The following is an 18,221-nucleotide window of genomic DNA, read 5'->3' on the forward strand; positions in this document are numbered from 1 at the left end:
CCACCTCGCTTTCCTGGCCTGTCTTTCCTAAAAAGCACGTAGCCATCCATGACAGCACTCCAGTCATGCGAGCTATCCCACCATGTCTCTGTAATGGCAACGAGATCATGGCCCTGCGACCGCACACATATCTCTAGTTCTTCCTGTTTATTCCCCATGCTGCGTACATTGGTGTACAGGCATTTCAGGGAGGTGATCAAGCATGCAGGTTTCCCAGGGGGGGTAAAAGAGGGTCCTCCATAGCCACATCCCATGCGCATTTCCCTGGCTGCATTCACCTGTTGGAGGCATCCTGACTTGAGCWGYCTTTTGCCAACTACCCTGTCACTATAACTCTCCCCTTCCCCCATCTTTCCTAGTTTAAAGCCCTCCTTACCAGGTTGGCCAACCTGTTGGCAAAGACACGTGTGCCCCACTTAGTGAGGTGGATCCCATCTCTCCCCAGCAGTTGTCGATCTTCAAACAGGGTCCCATGGTCATAGAAACCAAACCCCTGTTGCCAACACCAGCAGCGCAGCCAGCTGTTAACTTGGAAAGTCCATTTCCTCCTCCTCTCATCCATCCCCCTCACCGGCAGGATTGAGGAGAAGATGACCTGGGCTCCCAGACCCTTGACCACCATCCCCAGAGCTCTGAAATCCTGCTTGATGGTCTCCAGTTTGCCCTTGGTATCATTAGTGCCCACATGGAAGAGCAGCAGAGGGTAACAGTCTGATGAGTGGACAAGCCTTGGCAGTCTTTGTATGACATCTCGTATTCAAGCCCCTGGCAGGCAACAAACCTTTCTAGACAAGAGGTCAGGTTGGCAGATAGGTGCCTCCGTCCCCTGCAGCAGGGAGTCACCCAGAACAATCACTTGCCACTTCTTCCGGGTGTCCCCGCAAGGCACAGGGTCTGTTGGTCCAGTTGCAAGCCATGCCCATCTCCTCCTCAGCCTGGAGGGCACTAAACCTGTTCATCAATTGCAAGTCTTCAGGAGGAGTAAGAGCCTTTCTCCTCCTACAAGGAGTGACCAGTTTCCAGCCTTCTTCTACAGTGTTATGACGTACCATTTCACATGGCACAGAGCCCTCCGGCAACTCCACTGCTGTGGGGGGTTGGGACTCCTGGAGCTGTATGGTCTCCAAGAATACTCTGTCTATCTCTTGCTCATCTTCTTGGATGCTACACAGCCTACTGACTTCCTCCCATAACTCCCTTACCTGACGACACAACTCGTCAACAACAGCACACCTTCTGCAGGAGAGCTGACTGTCAGCCCAAGCCTCACGGAGAGGCCCCAAGCACTCTCTGCAGCCTGAGACCTGTAGAGCTGCATCAGCTGTCAGAGGGTCTGTCTGGGTCCAAGCCTCTGACACAGCTGATGCAGCAACTCCAACAGCTACTGGGAAATGTGCTCTGTGGCATGTCATAACCATATCTGAGGAAGCGTACACTAGTAGGATTGGAAACGAAGGTGCCTTCTTGCACCCTTCTGCGCGAACTGCTGTGCAAGCTACTGCCTCTGTTCACTGCCTCTGCTGTGCTCTGGGAGCTGTGTTTTAGGCCTGGCTCTTATATAGGCCTCTCCCTAGCACTACTGAGGAATAAGAAAAGTAAATGGTGGTTTACACACAAACTTACAGGGAGGCGACATCATTTAATTTCAGTTTATGTTATCTCAGGTAAACCTGTGTGCAGACTGATGCCTCAAGTTACGGGAGGTGAATCTGATTCACTGAGAATATTTATACTCCTCAATAAAAGGGAGCCAGAGCACAAGCTCTGCATCACTGGCTGTCCACACTGCTATTTGTTAGTTCACTCCTTGCACTGCTCCCACTGTCTTCCAAGCAGACTAATCTGCTCTACAGGGGATAACCCAAGCCAACATAGACATGAGCCAGTCGATGCTCCTTGGCCTCAGGACGTGCTACCAGCTCCTTGCTCTCTTTTATTCATCAGCAGAGACGCAGCCATTAGTGTCCAAATCAGAATGAGAGGAAGGAGCATCTCTAGTTGCAAAAATAGTCCAAACTTCTCTGTAAAGGGTACTATCAGACAGTTTCAAGGGATTTAGTTAAAGCCCTCTTTGGAGTGCATGGAAACTGTTGCCCCTTCAGCTGAGATGCGATAACTGACTGTGTAAGTAATCCTAGTCTATCACAGTGAAAGTAGAATAGGTTGTTGAAATCCCCTTAAATTGCAACTTAATGCCTAAGTAGCCCATCAAATATATCTAACTCCACATCACTGTTCCTGGGGTGAATTAAAACAGGTAAAAATTATAGTGCAAAAATGTAATGATAAATTCCGTTATTAAATCTTCTTGAAAATCCCCAAATTTGCTAGGCGATCAAAAAATGCTGTTTTAAAAAGTGATTTAAAGTCTGTACTTACCAAGATCCACTTCTATTACATCATTATCTTTTGGAAATAAAATTTGAGGAGGCAGTGGTGAATATTTTGCTTTAGAAATTAAAGAGAGAAAGAGGGCACATATTAGAAAGATGGGAAAATGTGTTTTATAAGATAATGAATACAACCTGTACTGCTACTACTTTAGCATCTCAAAGTAAAATTGCAAACTAACACTACAACAGTGTTTTGGAAGTCTGCTGGGATCATCTGATTTTACTGCTGTAACCAAACTTTTCTGGCGAGTCTGTATATGTGAATTTACATATTAATAGTTTAAGTATTTTCTCCCCATTTATTTAATTTTTACATTTGTTCATAAAAATAAAGAAAAGGTTTTATTTTGTCAAGTATTATTGCATTTGCTGAATGGAAAAAAACAAATACAGTTATAGGCTTGTGTGTTTTCTCAGTTGCTTATGTTGCTCTTAAGTAGAGCATAAATTTGTTTTTAAAAAGAGATGAAGAAATTCCTTCAGACATTTGAGAAATTACTCGTATCAATGGTATAAAATTTATGCATTATATGAAATGGGAACACAGTAGCCTACAGCTGCCTGTGTTCACCTTTGTTTCACCCCCATCTCTATAGCCTGACATCCGAGTATGTCCAAGTCTTGGGCCTCTGTGCACTGTCTGCACACATTAGATACAAAATGCTTCCCATTACATCAGTCTGCCATGACACTGAACATCCCTCATCATAAACTTCCATGGTTTATGGGAACACTGCTTTTCCATTGATATATTTACTTTCCCTCTCCAACAGTAATTGTTATGAACAAGCCAAATGACATTTAGCCGCTCGACTTGACTTAGCCATTCAGTTCATCTGGGATTTTTTTCCCCTGTTGTATTTTTCTTCTTTTCTTGCCCTTTACTATCTATCTCATATTTCCCACTCCAGCCATTTTGCTTGATCTCTTTTTTCTCATTAAGCTTTTCTTTCTCAAGGCACCTCTGTGAATCCCATAACCACAGTTTCTCCAAAAAATCTGCAGGAACATATTTAACCCCCTGGTTGCCAGGCTGTCAGAAGAGCAATTCTCTTTCCTCATCCTAACTGTTTTTCATTTTCATTAGCCGGAGCTGGGAAAAAAAGATGTTCAGGAGAAAGTAATGTCATAACTATATAACAATGTTAATTTCTTAAGAGGTTGAAGTTCCTCTGGGTCTATGTGGATCTGCAAGGCAATGGGGATTTATTTCATTTACTTTACTATCAAAACCACAAAACAGCTTCACTCAACCACTACACGAATTCTAAGGGCTAATAAGAACTTGAGGAAGCTGGTGTTAAGTATTTTGAATTTGATTAAAACTCTGGAGTGGACTCAAGAGACCAAACTCAGATTTCACAAGTTATGTTGCAATCCCTTCTTTCCACATTGATTTCAAAAAAAGTCAAATTAGATTTGAAATGAAGGAATCTGCCTGGACGTGACAAAGGCTTCTGTGATTTTGGATGGCTTTGTGCCAGATAAAAAAGAGCAATTTTCAATATAACTCAGACAGGACAATATCCTTGACTGGTTAGAGAAGTTCTGATGAAAGCACATTCAGACAAAGCTGAAGTGTTAGTCAGAGAGCTGTCATGTAGACCAACAGTTTATTACAGGGTAGAGGCGGAGGGGAGGCGTTACACCTCCTAACCTAAAGTATAGTAGTTTTCAACACAAATCTCTCCTGTCTAGCTCAGAATAATCAGAATGAAAAGCTGTGCTGAGATCGGGACACAGCAGCAAAACTGGAGTGAAGGCTCCTATCTTCTAAATCAGTATTCTGCCCACAAAGCCATATGCCTTCCCACAGAAAAAAGCTCTGATATTAATCTGCAAATGAACATTATCTATTTTTTAAATAAAAGAAAAAAGCAAAAAACACCTAACTCCTTTTGCATTGATCTGATTGCAGAACAGCAGACACATTTTGAAGTCTTGAAAGTTGATACAATCTGGAATGGATGACTGTTGGCATGTTCTTCCCCTGACTGCTGTCCAAATACTAGGCCTCCCTGAGGAGACTGCATCCTAGAAGTGACCCCAAAGTTCATACATCTCAATCATGTTGGCTGTATTCCAAAAAACAAAGACAGAGTAATCACTGAGCTCCACTCCATTTCTGCCTATGTATATACCCCATTTTGGTCCTACACAGAAGATAACTCATTCAGGACAAACTCAACAGCATTTGTTAGCCCTTCTGTCAAATAAATGATAGATAATCCAGAGGCACCAGAAGGTATTGAGTTGCAGGCTATTAGCACATCAGTGATGCAATGAATCAGATCACCAAGTGATCCTCATTAGCTACATAACCTTCACCCCAAAGAAATAGAAAGCAGAGCTTTGTGGCATCCCACTAAGGAGATGCTTCACTCCAGAACTGAGCACTATCAGACAGCCAACAAAACCACAGTATGTAACTAGAGTAATCAGACTTTTATTAAAAAAATGATTGAAGCCACGTAAGAATGTAGTCCTATCCTACTCCATTTGGATTCTCATCCACAACATTCACATATAAAAAGCTAATTTAAAGTTTCATCAACAAGTCACAACAAACTAACAAAAAATCTCTGTAATGTAAAAAAAAAAAAAAAAAAAAAAAGAGTTTCCTTTGCTTTAAGGAGACAGGAATCTTAGCAAGCTATAAAATCACCATCTTACCATTACTTATGAAAATTCTTGTTGCTGATACATTAAACACATTTCCATTGTGTGTGTAGGTAAATTGACAAGTATAATATCCATCATCCTCTTCTCTTGGATTGTTAATAAAAATATATTTATCTCCCTTGAAGTATCTCTCTCCTTGTAGAGGTTTGCAATCCTTGAAAAGAAAGCTTTCATTATTTGGCTGCATATAGCTACTCACAGTGATCTGCTTTACAATTGCACTATCAGGGTTTTATTTACCTTATACCACTGGATGATAGTAGCATTCTTATAATTGTCAAATGTAGGACAAACAATTTGTCCTCTTCCAGTGTTATTTGGATAACGTATCTGACTTGGGAAACATATTCCTTGCTTGTACGGATGCACCTGCACATTTATGTTGAACTCTTTTGTGACATCATCTGAACTTTAAAAACAGAATAAAGGTATGTAAATGACAGCATATTTATATGGGATATATTGAATATTTGTAGCAAATGTGAGTCCTGTTTTATAAACACATGGGTGATTACTGTAGTTCAGTTGCATTTTGATATTTAGTTACCCTTTATAAAAATAGCAATTGCAGAATGAAAGTTACAAAAATCAGTGTACACCATGAAAATGACTATCGCTTACATAGACAGAAGAACAAGTAGAATCTATTATTAAAACATGCATTTTTTTTCTAGTCTTACACCTTTCATTTTTCAATGTTCCACTTACTAATGTATAACACAAGTATAGTTTCCAGAATCTTCTCTAGAAGTTGGCAAAAACCAAAGTAATCTTTTTAAGGAAAATATTCGTGATCCCTCTTCTTCTGCAGGAATTATTTTGTTAGTCGCTGCATGATACCAGGTGACTCTCACATATGAACTCTGTGGGGGGCATTTTACAACTAAAGCATCACCTTCCATTGCGTCATCTGCAAATGAACAAAAGACAAAAGATCTCAGATTAATTAAACCTTAGCCTATTGAAGACAGAGGAGAACTGAGTATTTTATCCTTTACATTTTATATCCACCCAGTAGAAAAGCACAGTCCAACCCCAGAAGAAGCCATGCATTCACGCACCACATCCTGTGACCTCCCTGCATAGTTTTGACCTTTTGTAGCACAGGGCAGTACCATTTTAACTAAAGACACTTTAAACCATCAGAAAGTTCAGCAGCACAGCCCTGTTCTGGTGGCTGAGCAAGTTCCTGCCCACCAGCTGAGCCGCCACAAGTCTAGGTCCACCTTCTGAGGACATGGTGAGATGCTTTCTTCTGGAGTCATCTCTGGTGGCTGAAGACACACTGCCTCAGGTCATTTTTCCTTGCCTCGCTGGCCTGCCAGCTAGGCCAGCAGAACAGAAATATGTGAATGTTCCCTTTTCTACTTTTGTGCAAGGCCAGTCAGATGCCTCCCGCTACCAGAGAAGATGCATGCACACTCTGCAGAACACGTTTTGTTCGGCTAGCTCTGTCAAGGGCACAGTAGCCTCCCACAGAGAAATAACAACAAGCAATTAAGGAACAAAAATGTCTTAAACTACCTTGGCAATTTCCAAAATAAATCTTAAGTCTTTGATAACACATCACCTCTATTCCGGGCAAAACTGTCAGCTTAAACCTAAAGATCAAACTTTCAGAGACAATGTATAGCAAACTCATTCCCAATAGACTTTTTTTAAGAAAACATTGGCTTATGGAGCAAGTTATTTGCAAAAATAATAATTAATGTGTAGTGACAGAAAAATAAATAAATTCAAACCAGACATACAGTAAAAAAGCTGATTTTTAAATTGGAAAATACTGATTTGTTGAAATGAAATTATGTAAATCTTTGCTTCAAGTCCCACTGTTATTCAAAACAGGGATTTAAACATAGGTCTTTCACAATGAAAAGTATTGGCTTTAACATTGTACTACAAAGTTAGCCTACCTTACTTTGGTCTAACACACATTTATTTCTACAACAGAAAAGTGCATCTGCCTTTTTAATGAAGAAGAAGAAAATCAAGAAATTTATTTTTTTTCTCCCCAAGTGAAAAGCTAGTAGAAGAAGGAAGCCTGTAAATAAGGTCATCAAAACAAACACCAAAATTCAGAAGAGGTTCTTTTTGAAGTTCACGAGAAAGTAAAAATATTAAAGTGTAACAGACAGAAAAGAAGAATCTGATGAAAAGGTGGAAAAACAGTAGAAAGAAATAAGAAAAAAAAGCAGCTTAGGAAAACAAACCACATGTGCACTCACACATTCGCACACACACAAAAGAGAAAACTGGAAAGAGCTGGGAGTAAGACACTAAATCCTTTTTTTTTTAAACTGAGAATATTTCAACTTTCAAATATGGCAGTTGGCCCAGAGTAACTTTAAACAGGCAATATTGACAGATGGTTTAAGTGCCCAAATACCTGACTAATGAACTGGCTGCTGAAAACAGATACTCTTAAATGAAATTTAAATTGCATTTTGGTGAAAAGAAGGATGAGAAAATCAGCAAGGTTGGAGATTGGGCAAGTTGGTAGAGGAGTTACGATAAGTCAAGGAGCAAGAAAATGAGAAAAGGTAACCAAATAAAGAATAATGGGGAAAGTCTCTCCATCAAAAATGACACTTTGAAGAAGTATTCTCACTTCCTGGCTGTAGATGTGTAGGTGCACAAGTCAGGTGGTAAGTCCCTCTGTCTGTTGAACAGTTGGGTTCTGCTCTGGATCTCTTTCTAAACAAGCTGTCCTTCCCTTTCGGCATTACATATAGCCTTGCTTCCTAACTCAGGCATCTAAATTAGGCACATCATTCCCAAGCACGTCATTTTCAGACCATTGCCTCCCATGGTCCCTGCAAATACAGTGGGAAGTGTCAGGGGTGTCAGGAAAGGGGCGCATTGCCCCACCAAGAAGGGAAAATATTGGAAATACAGCATTCTTCAGGAAAACAATAGAGGAGGAGAGAGAACATAGAGAAAATGAAAGGCCTCATCTAAATTCAATGATATCAGTGAAAAATATCTTGGCAAATCTTTCAACAGAATTTGGCCTCTTAATAGATATAATTTATTTGTAAATTAGCATTCATACTGAAAAACTGAGAACATGGGGTAATATTTAGAGATATATATCTTACAGTATTTTTCAGACAAATAAGCAGCCAGGCTGGAGACTAGAACGACATGAGTGCTCCATAAGGCTAAGTCACTGGCCAGTAATGATTGCAGGGATAGTCCAGCTGACCTGTCAGAAAGAACCTGTTGTTTTGAATATCTGCCATGTCCAGGGGATCACTATTATTACACTGCATTTGTGGGTGAACATGCCACAAAACAGGATATTAGAAAGCATTTTTAATGAGCAATGGACCTAGTCCCGAGGAAGGTCCCTAGGTCAGCAAAGAATCTATGCATGTGCCCTGTTCGGTGAGATCTAAACGTGCTTTTAGAGACTTTGCCCATCTGGGGCCTAGAATACCAGCTGTTCTCAAATCCTTTCAAAGAGACTCTTTCTTTCAGCTCGTAGAGATGCCAAGGAGCAGAAGAGGAACCTGGACTTAATGTCACAGAAATGGGTGGTACTTGGTGCATTTTAATATACAGAGAAAATGGTACGTCAAGCTAATTTTAAGCTGTGATTTGTGGCTTGAGATAAACTCACTAATTTTGCATTAAAAAAATTACTGATTTGTTAACAGCCTACACGTTTCTGCAAAATGAGCTTAATCACAAAATATATTTTAAAACATGACTTACATGATTCTGATGTCATGGAAACCAAGAAGAAAGCAGATAGGAAGATCAAGTGTACACACCACATCCTATTTCTAAATCGAAAAGAAAAGCATTGATATCTGAGAATATACTTTGACTTCATCAGTTATGCTATTGCCGTGTTACTGATGTGTATCTACTAATAGATAACAGTGTCATGCAATGATAAACTGAGTCACGTGAGGAGCTCTGTACAGAGTGTGTGTGTGTGTGTGTGTGTGTGTGTGTGTGTGTTTAGCACTGTTTTTGCAGCTTTGAGACTATGCTCTTTCTTCAATCAATTGCATCAATGCAATAGTTGATGTTCCTTTAGAATTACTGTTATGAGTTAATTTAATAGGGGGAAAAGATGACTCTGCCAAGCTGGGCCTCAGGCAGAAGCCTCTTTTTGTTTGTTTACTTGTTTGTTTGTTTGTTTGAAAAGGAAGCTAAATGCACTTTGGCATTCTCTTCATAGTGAAATGTGAAAAAAAAACGTACCTTGATTTAAAAAAGAATTGATCCTGTATTTGAAAGTATATACACTGGCTTTGAATTAAGCCTACATCCAATCACCTGCTTAGGTGCACAACAACACTTTCTTTGCTTCCTGTTGAAGTGGAGGTATCTTCAATGACAGCTTCTCATAAGTAAATGGTTAGCAGTAAGAACAGAAACAGATGAGTGCCACCAGCAATACTAACCTGAAGGAGAAATGAAGAAATGGAGTGTGAAGGAATATATATTGCGCACTTTTAACAGCAGTAGGGCTGACACTGTGCCTCATTGATGTGTTTTATTTGTGTCTAATTGACATGCACCAGATGTAATTCAAATTTGGCAGCGTGGCTCAGGCACTCCTCAGCAAAGCCCTTTATTAAAGAAACTGGCTATATGTTTGTGGACGTTAACTTTGACATAATTTATGAAAATCTCAGGAGACAGCAGACACGCAATCCAACTATATTAAGCAATTTTGAGCATTGTACTTACCATTAATAAAGCTTTTGCCTGAATACTCTCCTTAACTGCAGATTACAGAGCGATGGGTTCTATTATCATATTTAAGGAAGAAGTGGTCCCTTGGTGCTACAGCTGGTGGATGAGTTTTCAAGAGAAACTAAGTTAGAAATGAATTATAATACTTTATCTTGCAGGCAGCAAACACAGGAATAGTAGTGAAAAATAGACAAGGAATGTACAAGTAGTGTAAGTACTGTCATTACACTTACTGCAAGGAATTTTTATTTCAGTGCCAAAGATTTCCAGACTAAACAAACATTGATGGGCTTTATCAAAACCTATGTTTGTGCCAAGTCTGAAATTAGAACAAACTTGATTTTGAGCTTTCAGAAATGTCATTGGCTTTATACTGATGTGGAAAGTTTCTTTTAGCAAGTTTAATAACAGTCAGAGATTTACTCTTAAACTCTTAAACATAGTAACTAACTTCTGGAGAGAGAAGTGTGAAAATTTCAATGTATATGATACTTTGCAAAGACAGTCACAAATCACAGAACATGTGAGACTTAGACCAAAAATGGCATTTCAGCATTAATGGCATGGCAAGGCTGATGCCATGCCTATAACAGGAAGCAAGTGACCAGCTAAGAGCTCCTAGAATCAATTTGTGTGAGTAGCTGCTCATTTTCTTTACGAATGGAGAAGTGCACCACGTACAGGAACCTGTAGTTCACTGATTTATTTAATTTTAGGGAAATCTTAGGCCAGTTTAACAGATTTTTAGAAGCTATTTTTCAGCACTGTAAGAATCAGAAACTTTGTCCTGGAAGGAATGAATTGTTTGGTCCAGAAGGGAGTTCAGAAGTGACCTGGGACACTGTAGGCCATCAGGGAACAAGGACACAGAGCAAAACAGCACACTAACAAAACTCACAGCATCGACACAGTAAAGCATTTGTCTTTGCTCATCTTTTGGAGCAGAAGCTTCTAACATTATCTATCATTTCTAAAATTATCAGGGAGCAAACTAGATTGGCAGGTAAGAATGGGGAGCTGAGTTTCACACGACCAGGTTATTAGAGGCCTGAATCTAATTCAGGACCTGGAAGATTTATGTTTGCCAACAATTCTATTGACTTCATTCATCAGCTAAGGTGTGCTTTGATAGCAGTTGAAAAATGATAGGGACACATGGCTCCATAGTCTCCTGGGAAAGAAAAGGGAGATGTAGATGTCCTGCACACATTTGAAATACAGTTCACTGTTCAGCTGACATGAGCAACATTTGTTAAATACATTTGTAGTGATCTCCTGAGTAACAAATCATGACAAAAGTTTTTCTGGCATGCTGAATTTTTCACCTTATTTCCAAAATATATGAGATACCTACATATTCCATTTCTGTTTCTGGATAAAATTGAAACACTGGCATCTAGCTCCATTCTTCCTGAGATCAGATTTTCCTTGACTTGGTTTCACTGCGCCTTGTTATGATACACATCTGCTCTAAAGCAACCCTTCATACCCTGTATTAATTTCTAATCAAGTTACTCTCTTGCTACCTATTATGTATCCTTATTAGTTCAAATCAGCTTTTGTTAGCATATGTCCCACTTGTTTTTTTCTCACAGAAATGACTTCTTGCACTTCCAGCTCATGAGCTTTCTCACATCCGCCAGATACTTGAGGGTCATTCCTGGCAATTCATCATCTCTAGTTACAGCTGATTGTTGCAACTTTACTGCTTAGCATTGGCTTATGCAGAAGAGACCCTTTCTTCCTAGAACTGTCTGGCCAGATGACCAGTTTTGCAAGCTGACTTAACTATTTGGTACCAGCATATGTTTGTCATGATGTGCTTATTCTGACAGGGACTGATGACATGGCTGGTACTGCAATAGGGTATACATAATCAGAACTAGCAAGGGTAGGTGAAACCATCCAAATGGTATTTATGCAGCTTTCCGAAGTGCTTTTCCATGAGGTATTGAATGTTTATATTATGCAAAATATATATATGTGTATATGCCTATGCAAACATGATATGCAAGACACAAGCTGCAGCAGCGCTATTTCATGCAACTGAGATTAGACGCATCTGTATCTACTGAATCTCCGCAATGAACAGTCTGCAAACAGACCCTAAAAGCCAGCTAAGTGAAGAACTCTGAGCTGAAAAATAACTAGATTCTAATATTAAATTATTTGAATATCAGTAATTAAATAGGCATGAAAAAATATTCAGAATATCTCATCTCCTCTACTGTGAATTTTTTCCTCCAAGTTTTTGGTTCTGTTCTACGTACGTATTTGTCCCAAAGGAGGTATGCCAGCAACTATATATATTTAACTGTCCCACTATTTCTTAGAGCTGTTCTGTTAAGCAAGCAGATATTTAAGCAAGATGACAAAAAAATGATTGATTTTTAAAGAAAATCCTTTTCATAGACTAGATTTGGAGACTGTCTAAAGTCAGGTTCTTTCTCGTTTGATATTTTATTTGTAAGCATCTATTTTGTATTTGGCCACAACTGATACGGCTATAGGAAATGCTGGTGATTCATTTGTTACAATTGCTACTTCCAGCTCTAGAAATTTAAGTTTGATCATTAATAAAAAGTTGCAAGGAACTGTGCTTTCTCCACTTTTTAAAGACAACTTTGTTCAGGAATGGCTGAGAGCCAAATATTCACTCTCACCAACTCTTCTAATAGGGGACAGAGCGATCCAGAGATAAGAATTTTGAATTTGCCTATTGTATATTTGCTGGCTGTTGTATTTAGCTTGCTGTTCCTTGAAAAAGTATGTCTTTGAGAGATCTTATACACACTGCGCTACCAACATGCACCAAGGGCGCAAAGGGGCACAAATCAGTTGTGCTGCAAGGACAGATTCTCCCCAGCTAATTTTGATGATTGCTTTAGTAATTTACTCCGTATTTTTAAAAGTCATTGTGTACAGGCAGCAGTTTAAGTATAGTTCAGGATTCATGAATGTAATATGTGTAATATATGTGGCTATAATTATAAGAGGAACATTTCTTGAAAATACTGAGCTTGGGGAATTAAAAGAACAACAATTTGATTCTGTTTCCATTTTCCACTTAAGTCAGCAGCAAACCACCAAATTACCTCAAAAAAAGTGAAGTAGAGGTGGCACTTCTAGACAACAAATAGCAAGAGAGGGACTGATTCACTAGTTCACTAGTTTTTTTTGTGGCATTACTCTATGTAAAGCAAAATGAAAGCATTCAAGCATCCATGATACTTGGACCAAATGAAAAGCATGTTATGAAACACAAGGCAAAGGTAGCAAGATTCCTTGTGTCCCAGTCAAAAGGAAGAAGTTCCTGTAGCTTGAAATACTGTGATACAAAGGCCATGATTTATGAAAATAGTTATGAGAGGTTATTTCTTTCTCTCTGCTTCTGCAAATTTATTTAGAACTTACATTTTATTACATTTCTCTGAAGATAAATCTGCATAACAGATGTTTGTGTCCTCAGTATACCCTAAATTTAGATTCCTAATATTCGGGGGGGGGAAAAGGAAAAATACACATTTTCCATAAATCTATTTCCTCTTATAATTCACCAGTGTTTTTCTCTTGAATAACTGTATTTTATGAGCTTAATTCTAAGCTTCTCTCAGGGAAAGAAGACTTCAATCTGATGCTGAAAAAACACTTGATCCAAATACAGCGCATTTGGCATAATTATCTGAATATGCCAATTTATAGCCCCTAATGATCCAATTTCAAAGGAAGATGAAAAAAACTGGGAACTCCATAGTTATGCTACAGGAGTAGTAATCTATAGAAGTGGACTTTCTGTTTGCCCAAAGGCAACTATGGTAATAACATATTTGTGACCTTTTCCAAAATTGTATTTGACAACAAACTGTTTATAGTACTGTTTATATAAGTGAATAAACATAATGAAAGTATCATACCCTGCATACTAAAAAAAGATGAAAATGTTATTGTCATTTCTGCCTTTAAAACCTTAACAGACTCTACAGTGTAAAAATGTCATAAAATAACAATAGTGTGAGATATGTCTACTAAGACACAGGTCACTCATTCACCTTCTGAGTGTTATTTTCACTCTTTTAGCAAAACAAAATAACCATTCTGACTGGAAATGTTATTAAAATAGCAAGAGCAGCATTGAACTTATTCTAGAACTAGCGATCACAATAGTTAACCAGTCGCAGTTTTAAGTGCACAATTTAGGAATTCCAGTATTAAAATGTGGCAATGCTAGAATTGCTATATGCATTATTCTTACAAAATTTTAGAAACAGAAAAGTACATTAATATATTAAATTCTGAAGAATCCTTTGCACAGTAAATATTTTCCATGTCTTTTAATCATTAGTAAAAATATGTCAGAAAACAGAAGATAAATCCACTTCTAAATATACTACATTATAAGGGAAGTCCTTATGTTGGTCCCAAAATTATTTGTCTACCACATAAATGTATCCCCTTTATTAATCTAATAATTTTTCTTAAGATAAAGAAGCACATAAGTGAACTGAAATAAAGTTTTTTATAAAATACTACTTCCAGCAGCATAAGTTATTTTTGGTTAAATGATAATGTAAAAATTCAACCTACCATCTGGAAAATGCAGAGAGCAGATAATTGGTTTTGTCTGTGTGGCTGGCTGGGTTCTTTGCACTGATTTCCGTACTGCAGCATGTACTGGAGATTATGGTAAACTCTTTTTAACTGGCTTCTGCAACTCATGTCTGTAGGAGCAAGATATATAACTTCATTTTAAGACACCTCCCACTGAACAGAACTTATCTGCTAGTAAACATGCAAATTACTTTAGTAACCTTGGGTACCTATCAGAGACAACATCTCATAGTTCAAATTAATCATATCTCTTTTATCAGCAGAATACATTTGCCATTAATCACAAACCACTCCATTTTAACATGATTATATTGCAATAAGTCTCCTGGCTAATATTGGCTTTCTCACATGCCTTGAGAGAACAAAGAAGGAACACTCAGCCGGCAGAGGGTGCTTTACAATCGATTTTGTTTGAAAACAAGTGACATCTTTGATAGGAACTTGAGCTGGCCGTGAGAAGTGGTAATACATGAAAGCTGTATGAAAAGGCCTCGTCAGGCAGCAGCTCCTGGAGAGTATGTATAAATATCACTGCAACAACAGCAATAGTTTTCAGTGAAGGCAACTGCTTTGCTGACGTTACGTGGATAAAAGAAGGCAGCTGAGAAACCAGTTTTCTGAACTAGAAGCTAAATAAAGAGTGGGAAAGGAGGCTGAAGGGCAGAGCAGTTTCACAAGAAACCCAGGAGCAACTGTGGGGGAACAAGTGGGAGCAGGAAAAATCACCACAGCAATGGAAATGGCCAAGTGTACTGTGCTCATATGAGCAAGTACTTGGAAGACAAGGATGGGCCACCAGTACCACTGAACATCAGAAGGACAGTTTTAGGGAGCTCTGTGCATGACAGCTGAGCAGGCTTACAAGCACCATGACTAAACATGGGCACACCAGACCAAAGGTCCCAAACTGTCCCTTTCTTGTGCAGCAGCAAGTCTAAAGGGGCAATGTCAGTACCAAATCAGGCAAAATCCAGGAGACAAATCATCTTTGGACATCTTAGTAGAATAACCGCTGATGAATTTTTTTGAAAATCAGTTTCATTTTTTCTTTATCTAAGCCATAAGAATTTATACCATCATCAGTCAAAAGCTTTATTTTTTTCCCAGCAGAGTTAATAATACTATTTATCACTTCCAGTGTGCCTGGGGATCTGCTGTGAACTGCAGCCATTAACATTATCAAATTCAGCATATCAATATGCAAAAATATAGCAATTTTGCATACAGGCAAAACTGTATGCACACACATGCTACACCCATGCGTTCCCCAGTTCTTGGTATGGCACTTCCTTTGAAGTGCTAAGAAATTGCACTTTCCAAATGACACAGAAAATAAGAGCCAAAAAAAGAAATGCAGCAATGAAATCCCACCATGCTTTGGTCAGCTATCCAGGGTTGTCTCAGATTACTAGCTTGAAAAACTCACAAATCACTCCCTGCCCAGGTTCATGCAGTTTTCATCAGCATAAAGGCCTTCCTTATCTCCTGACATGATTTCCTAGAGAGTCAAGCAGAAAGTCTGGAGTAAACCATCTTCATTCAGTGGTAGATTCAGCTTCCTTTCACCACAACATGTCAAGTTACTCTAGGAAAAAGTTGAATACATCCACGTCAAGCTATCTTCCATTGGCTGGATATAGAATGAGATTTTTCACCACAAAATCCTCTCAAAGTTAGACTAGAAATGCTCTTTGTGGTGCTCCAGACCTTGGGAGAGCCCTCCTGAGTCTGTTCCCCATGTCCATGCTGTTCCCAGCTTATGATGCCAGCAGGAAACTACAATCTGGGTTGAATGTTTTGTTAATTATTGCCTAGCTTCTACATATTTCCTATTTGATAAGTATATGGAAAAATGTGTTTACAGATGGCACGAAACTTCTTTGAGGAGTTAGATGCCTCGTACTTCCTTGCCCATTGGTAGTCTGTAAGTAGAGCACTCCAACAAGAAAGAGAATCATCTCTTCTCCAAGCAAATAGGTCAAGAAGTAATGGCCTTAATCAGAAGCAGGGAAGATTTGGGCTAGATAGCAGGAAAAAACTTTTAAGAAAGGTCGTGAAGCACTGGAATATCTTGCTGGCAATCTAGTAGACCTGCCACCGTTGGAGGACCTTAAAAAACATCGGCCAAGGTATCAAGATGCTGTAGCTGGTCCCCATATCCCTGCCAGCACTAGGATTCAATGGCCCAGAGATTTAGCAGTCTTTGATCCAATGGCTGGTTTTGGTGCAGCACAGTTCTATGAACTTGTCTCCGTTGCGCTGAGAAAATTGTTCCTGAGTTGTGAAAAGTATGTAAATTAAAACCATGCTAGATAAGAAAGTGAAAACACAGACAGAATGAAGTTATTGAGAAAGTAATAGCTAGGAGCTCAAGCATTCAAGAGGAAAAATGTTGACATGGAGAGAGACAAAATCCTGGGATAAAAGGCAGAAATCGGAAGACCTCACCTCAGCAACATCAAGGTTCAGCACTCTTCAAGAAGCAGTGAAAACCAGCCCATCCCCACCTGACTGACAACTGTCTGGCCAGCAGAAACCTGTCAGATGCCTCTTCACGGTGGTAAGCTTGTTATGCTTAGCCTAGCAGCATGTTAGTCCTGGTTATCTAATACCTCTATTAGCCAGCAAATATTTTCTGTGTGCTTTCAGGCTTGTGCTTGCAGACTGTCATTGCACCCAATAGAAGATGCCTGGACAGAAGTGAACCTGGAAGGGAAGGCTACAGTATAAACAGTTCATGAGGCCAACGTAGCATGGGTGGAGTTAGCAAATGATCAGATAGCAGGGGAAGCTGATGTTAGGTGTGTTCACACCAGTGGTGAATCTAATGCTTTTTAGCTGGTGGGGATCCACCCTACTGAGAACTGCTGTGGAGATGCAGTGTCCTTCCTGTTCCCGTGTGTCATGGTGCCTGCCTTGGGGCTAGCATGTTCACCCCGTGCTTTGTGCAAAAGGAGATAAAACTCAGAGACAATTTTCAAGGGTTATAATATTCTGGTGGGGATGGACCCTTCCTTCCCCAAGGTAAGAGTTACCCCCAATCTGTAGATTAATCATGCAGTCCTATTATCACAGGCACTATGATAGATATGAATGGGCTTGTCTCCAAATAACTTCACTGGTTTCTTTCACTGGGGAGTTTGAAAAAACTGCTTGTTATCCCAAGAACGCACTGCTGGAGGAGGAGGGTCTGTGTCTACCAGAGGTATTTACCCAAGGACTGAGGTGAGATATCAGTGCACACTATCCCCCTTTCTGCATCCCAGCATCTGTCCAAAGAAAAACTGGTTACAGGACCCAGAAGAGAGTCCTACCATGCCCAAACCAAAGGTTGGTCTGGATGAATGACAGTCCACAGTATTACAGCATGCCAGGGTCCCACACAATAGTAGGTGAGGACACACATGGACAGAAATTATTAATGAGATATTAAGTGTTACAAAGACATCAATATTTTCATCATACTTGTCTCCCTCTTTCATCCCACCAGGTCACAGCTATTAAGTTCCTTATCAGGTGTTCAGCTGTGACTCTGATATAATTGCCAGGTGGTGAATCAAAGTTCAGAAGATATAAAATGAAGATGAGAGTATCTTGGAGAAAGCAATTGGGCAGTGTGGAAATAATTATATCGGCCCTTTTTAATGTGCCTGACGTATTTGCCTTTGGGTTGCACATTCATAGTTGGGGAAATTACTTGATCACCAGCAGTTAATAAACAATCTTAACAATGGCAGTTTTGCTTGTCAGGCCAAGTACAATTTTGTTCAAATAAAGAGCCTAACACCATCACCTAAGTCTTTGTATCTTAAACCAGATTCCCGT

General features: G+C 39.4%; 1 protein-coding gene across 12 annotated transcripts in view; it reads right to left on the bottom strand.

The window, feature by feature from the left end:
* The window catches only part of IL1RL1 (interleukin 1 receptor like 1), a 32,568-nt gene extending 15,488 nt beyond the window's left edge, over window positions 1-17,080 (bottom strand). For 2 of the 12 annotated variants that reach the window (XM_026066176.1, XM_026066168.1), the window contains exons 1-6: window positions 8,793-8,863; window positions 7,684-7,888; window positions 5,784-5,985; window positions 5,316-5,484; window positions 5,067-5,229; window positions 2,380-2,448 (exon numbers count right to left, since the gene is read on the bottom strand). In XM_026066176.1, coding sequence (XP_025921961.1) covers window positions 2,380-2,448; window positions 5,067-5,229; window positions 5,316-5,484; window positions 5,784-5,985; window positions 7,684-7,798 — 718 coding nt within the window. In that variant the 5' untranslated portion in view covers window positions 7,799-7,888; window positions 8,793-8,863. Of the gene's footprint in view, window positions 1-2,379; window positions 2,449-5,066; window positions 5,230-5,315; window positions 5,485-5,783; window positions 5,986-7,683; window positions 7,889-8,792; window positions 8,864-9,290; window positions 9,494-9,782; window positions 9,885-14,372; window positions 14,507-14,605; window positions 14,623-15,767; window positions 16,671-16,844 lie in introns of those variants that run through there. The other 10 variants (XM_026066185.1, XM_026066196.1, XM_026066220.1 and 7 more) reach the window with 10 other exon arrangements.
* Window positions 17,081-18,221: the final 1,141 nt, after the last annotated feature.

Source organism: Apteryx rowi, unplaced genomic scaffold (assembly GCF_003343035.1).
Source record: "Apteryx rowi isolate R43461 unplaced genomic scaffold, aptRow1 scaffold_103, whole genome shotgun sequence".
Lineage (NCBI taxonomy): Eukaryota > Metazoa > Chordata > Aves > Apterygiformes > Apterygidae > Apteryx > Apteryx rowi.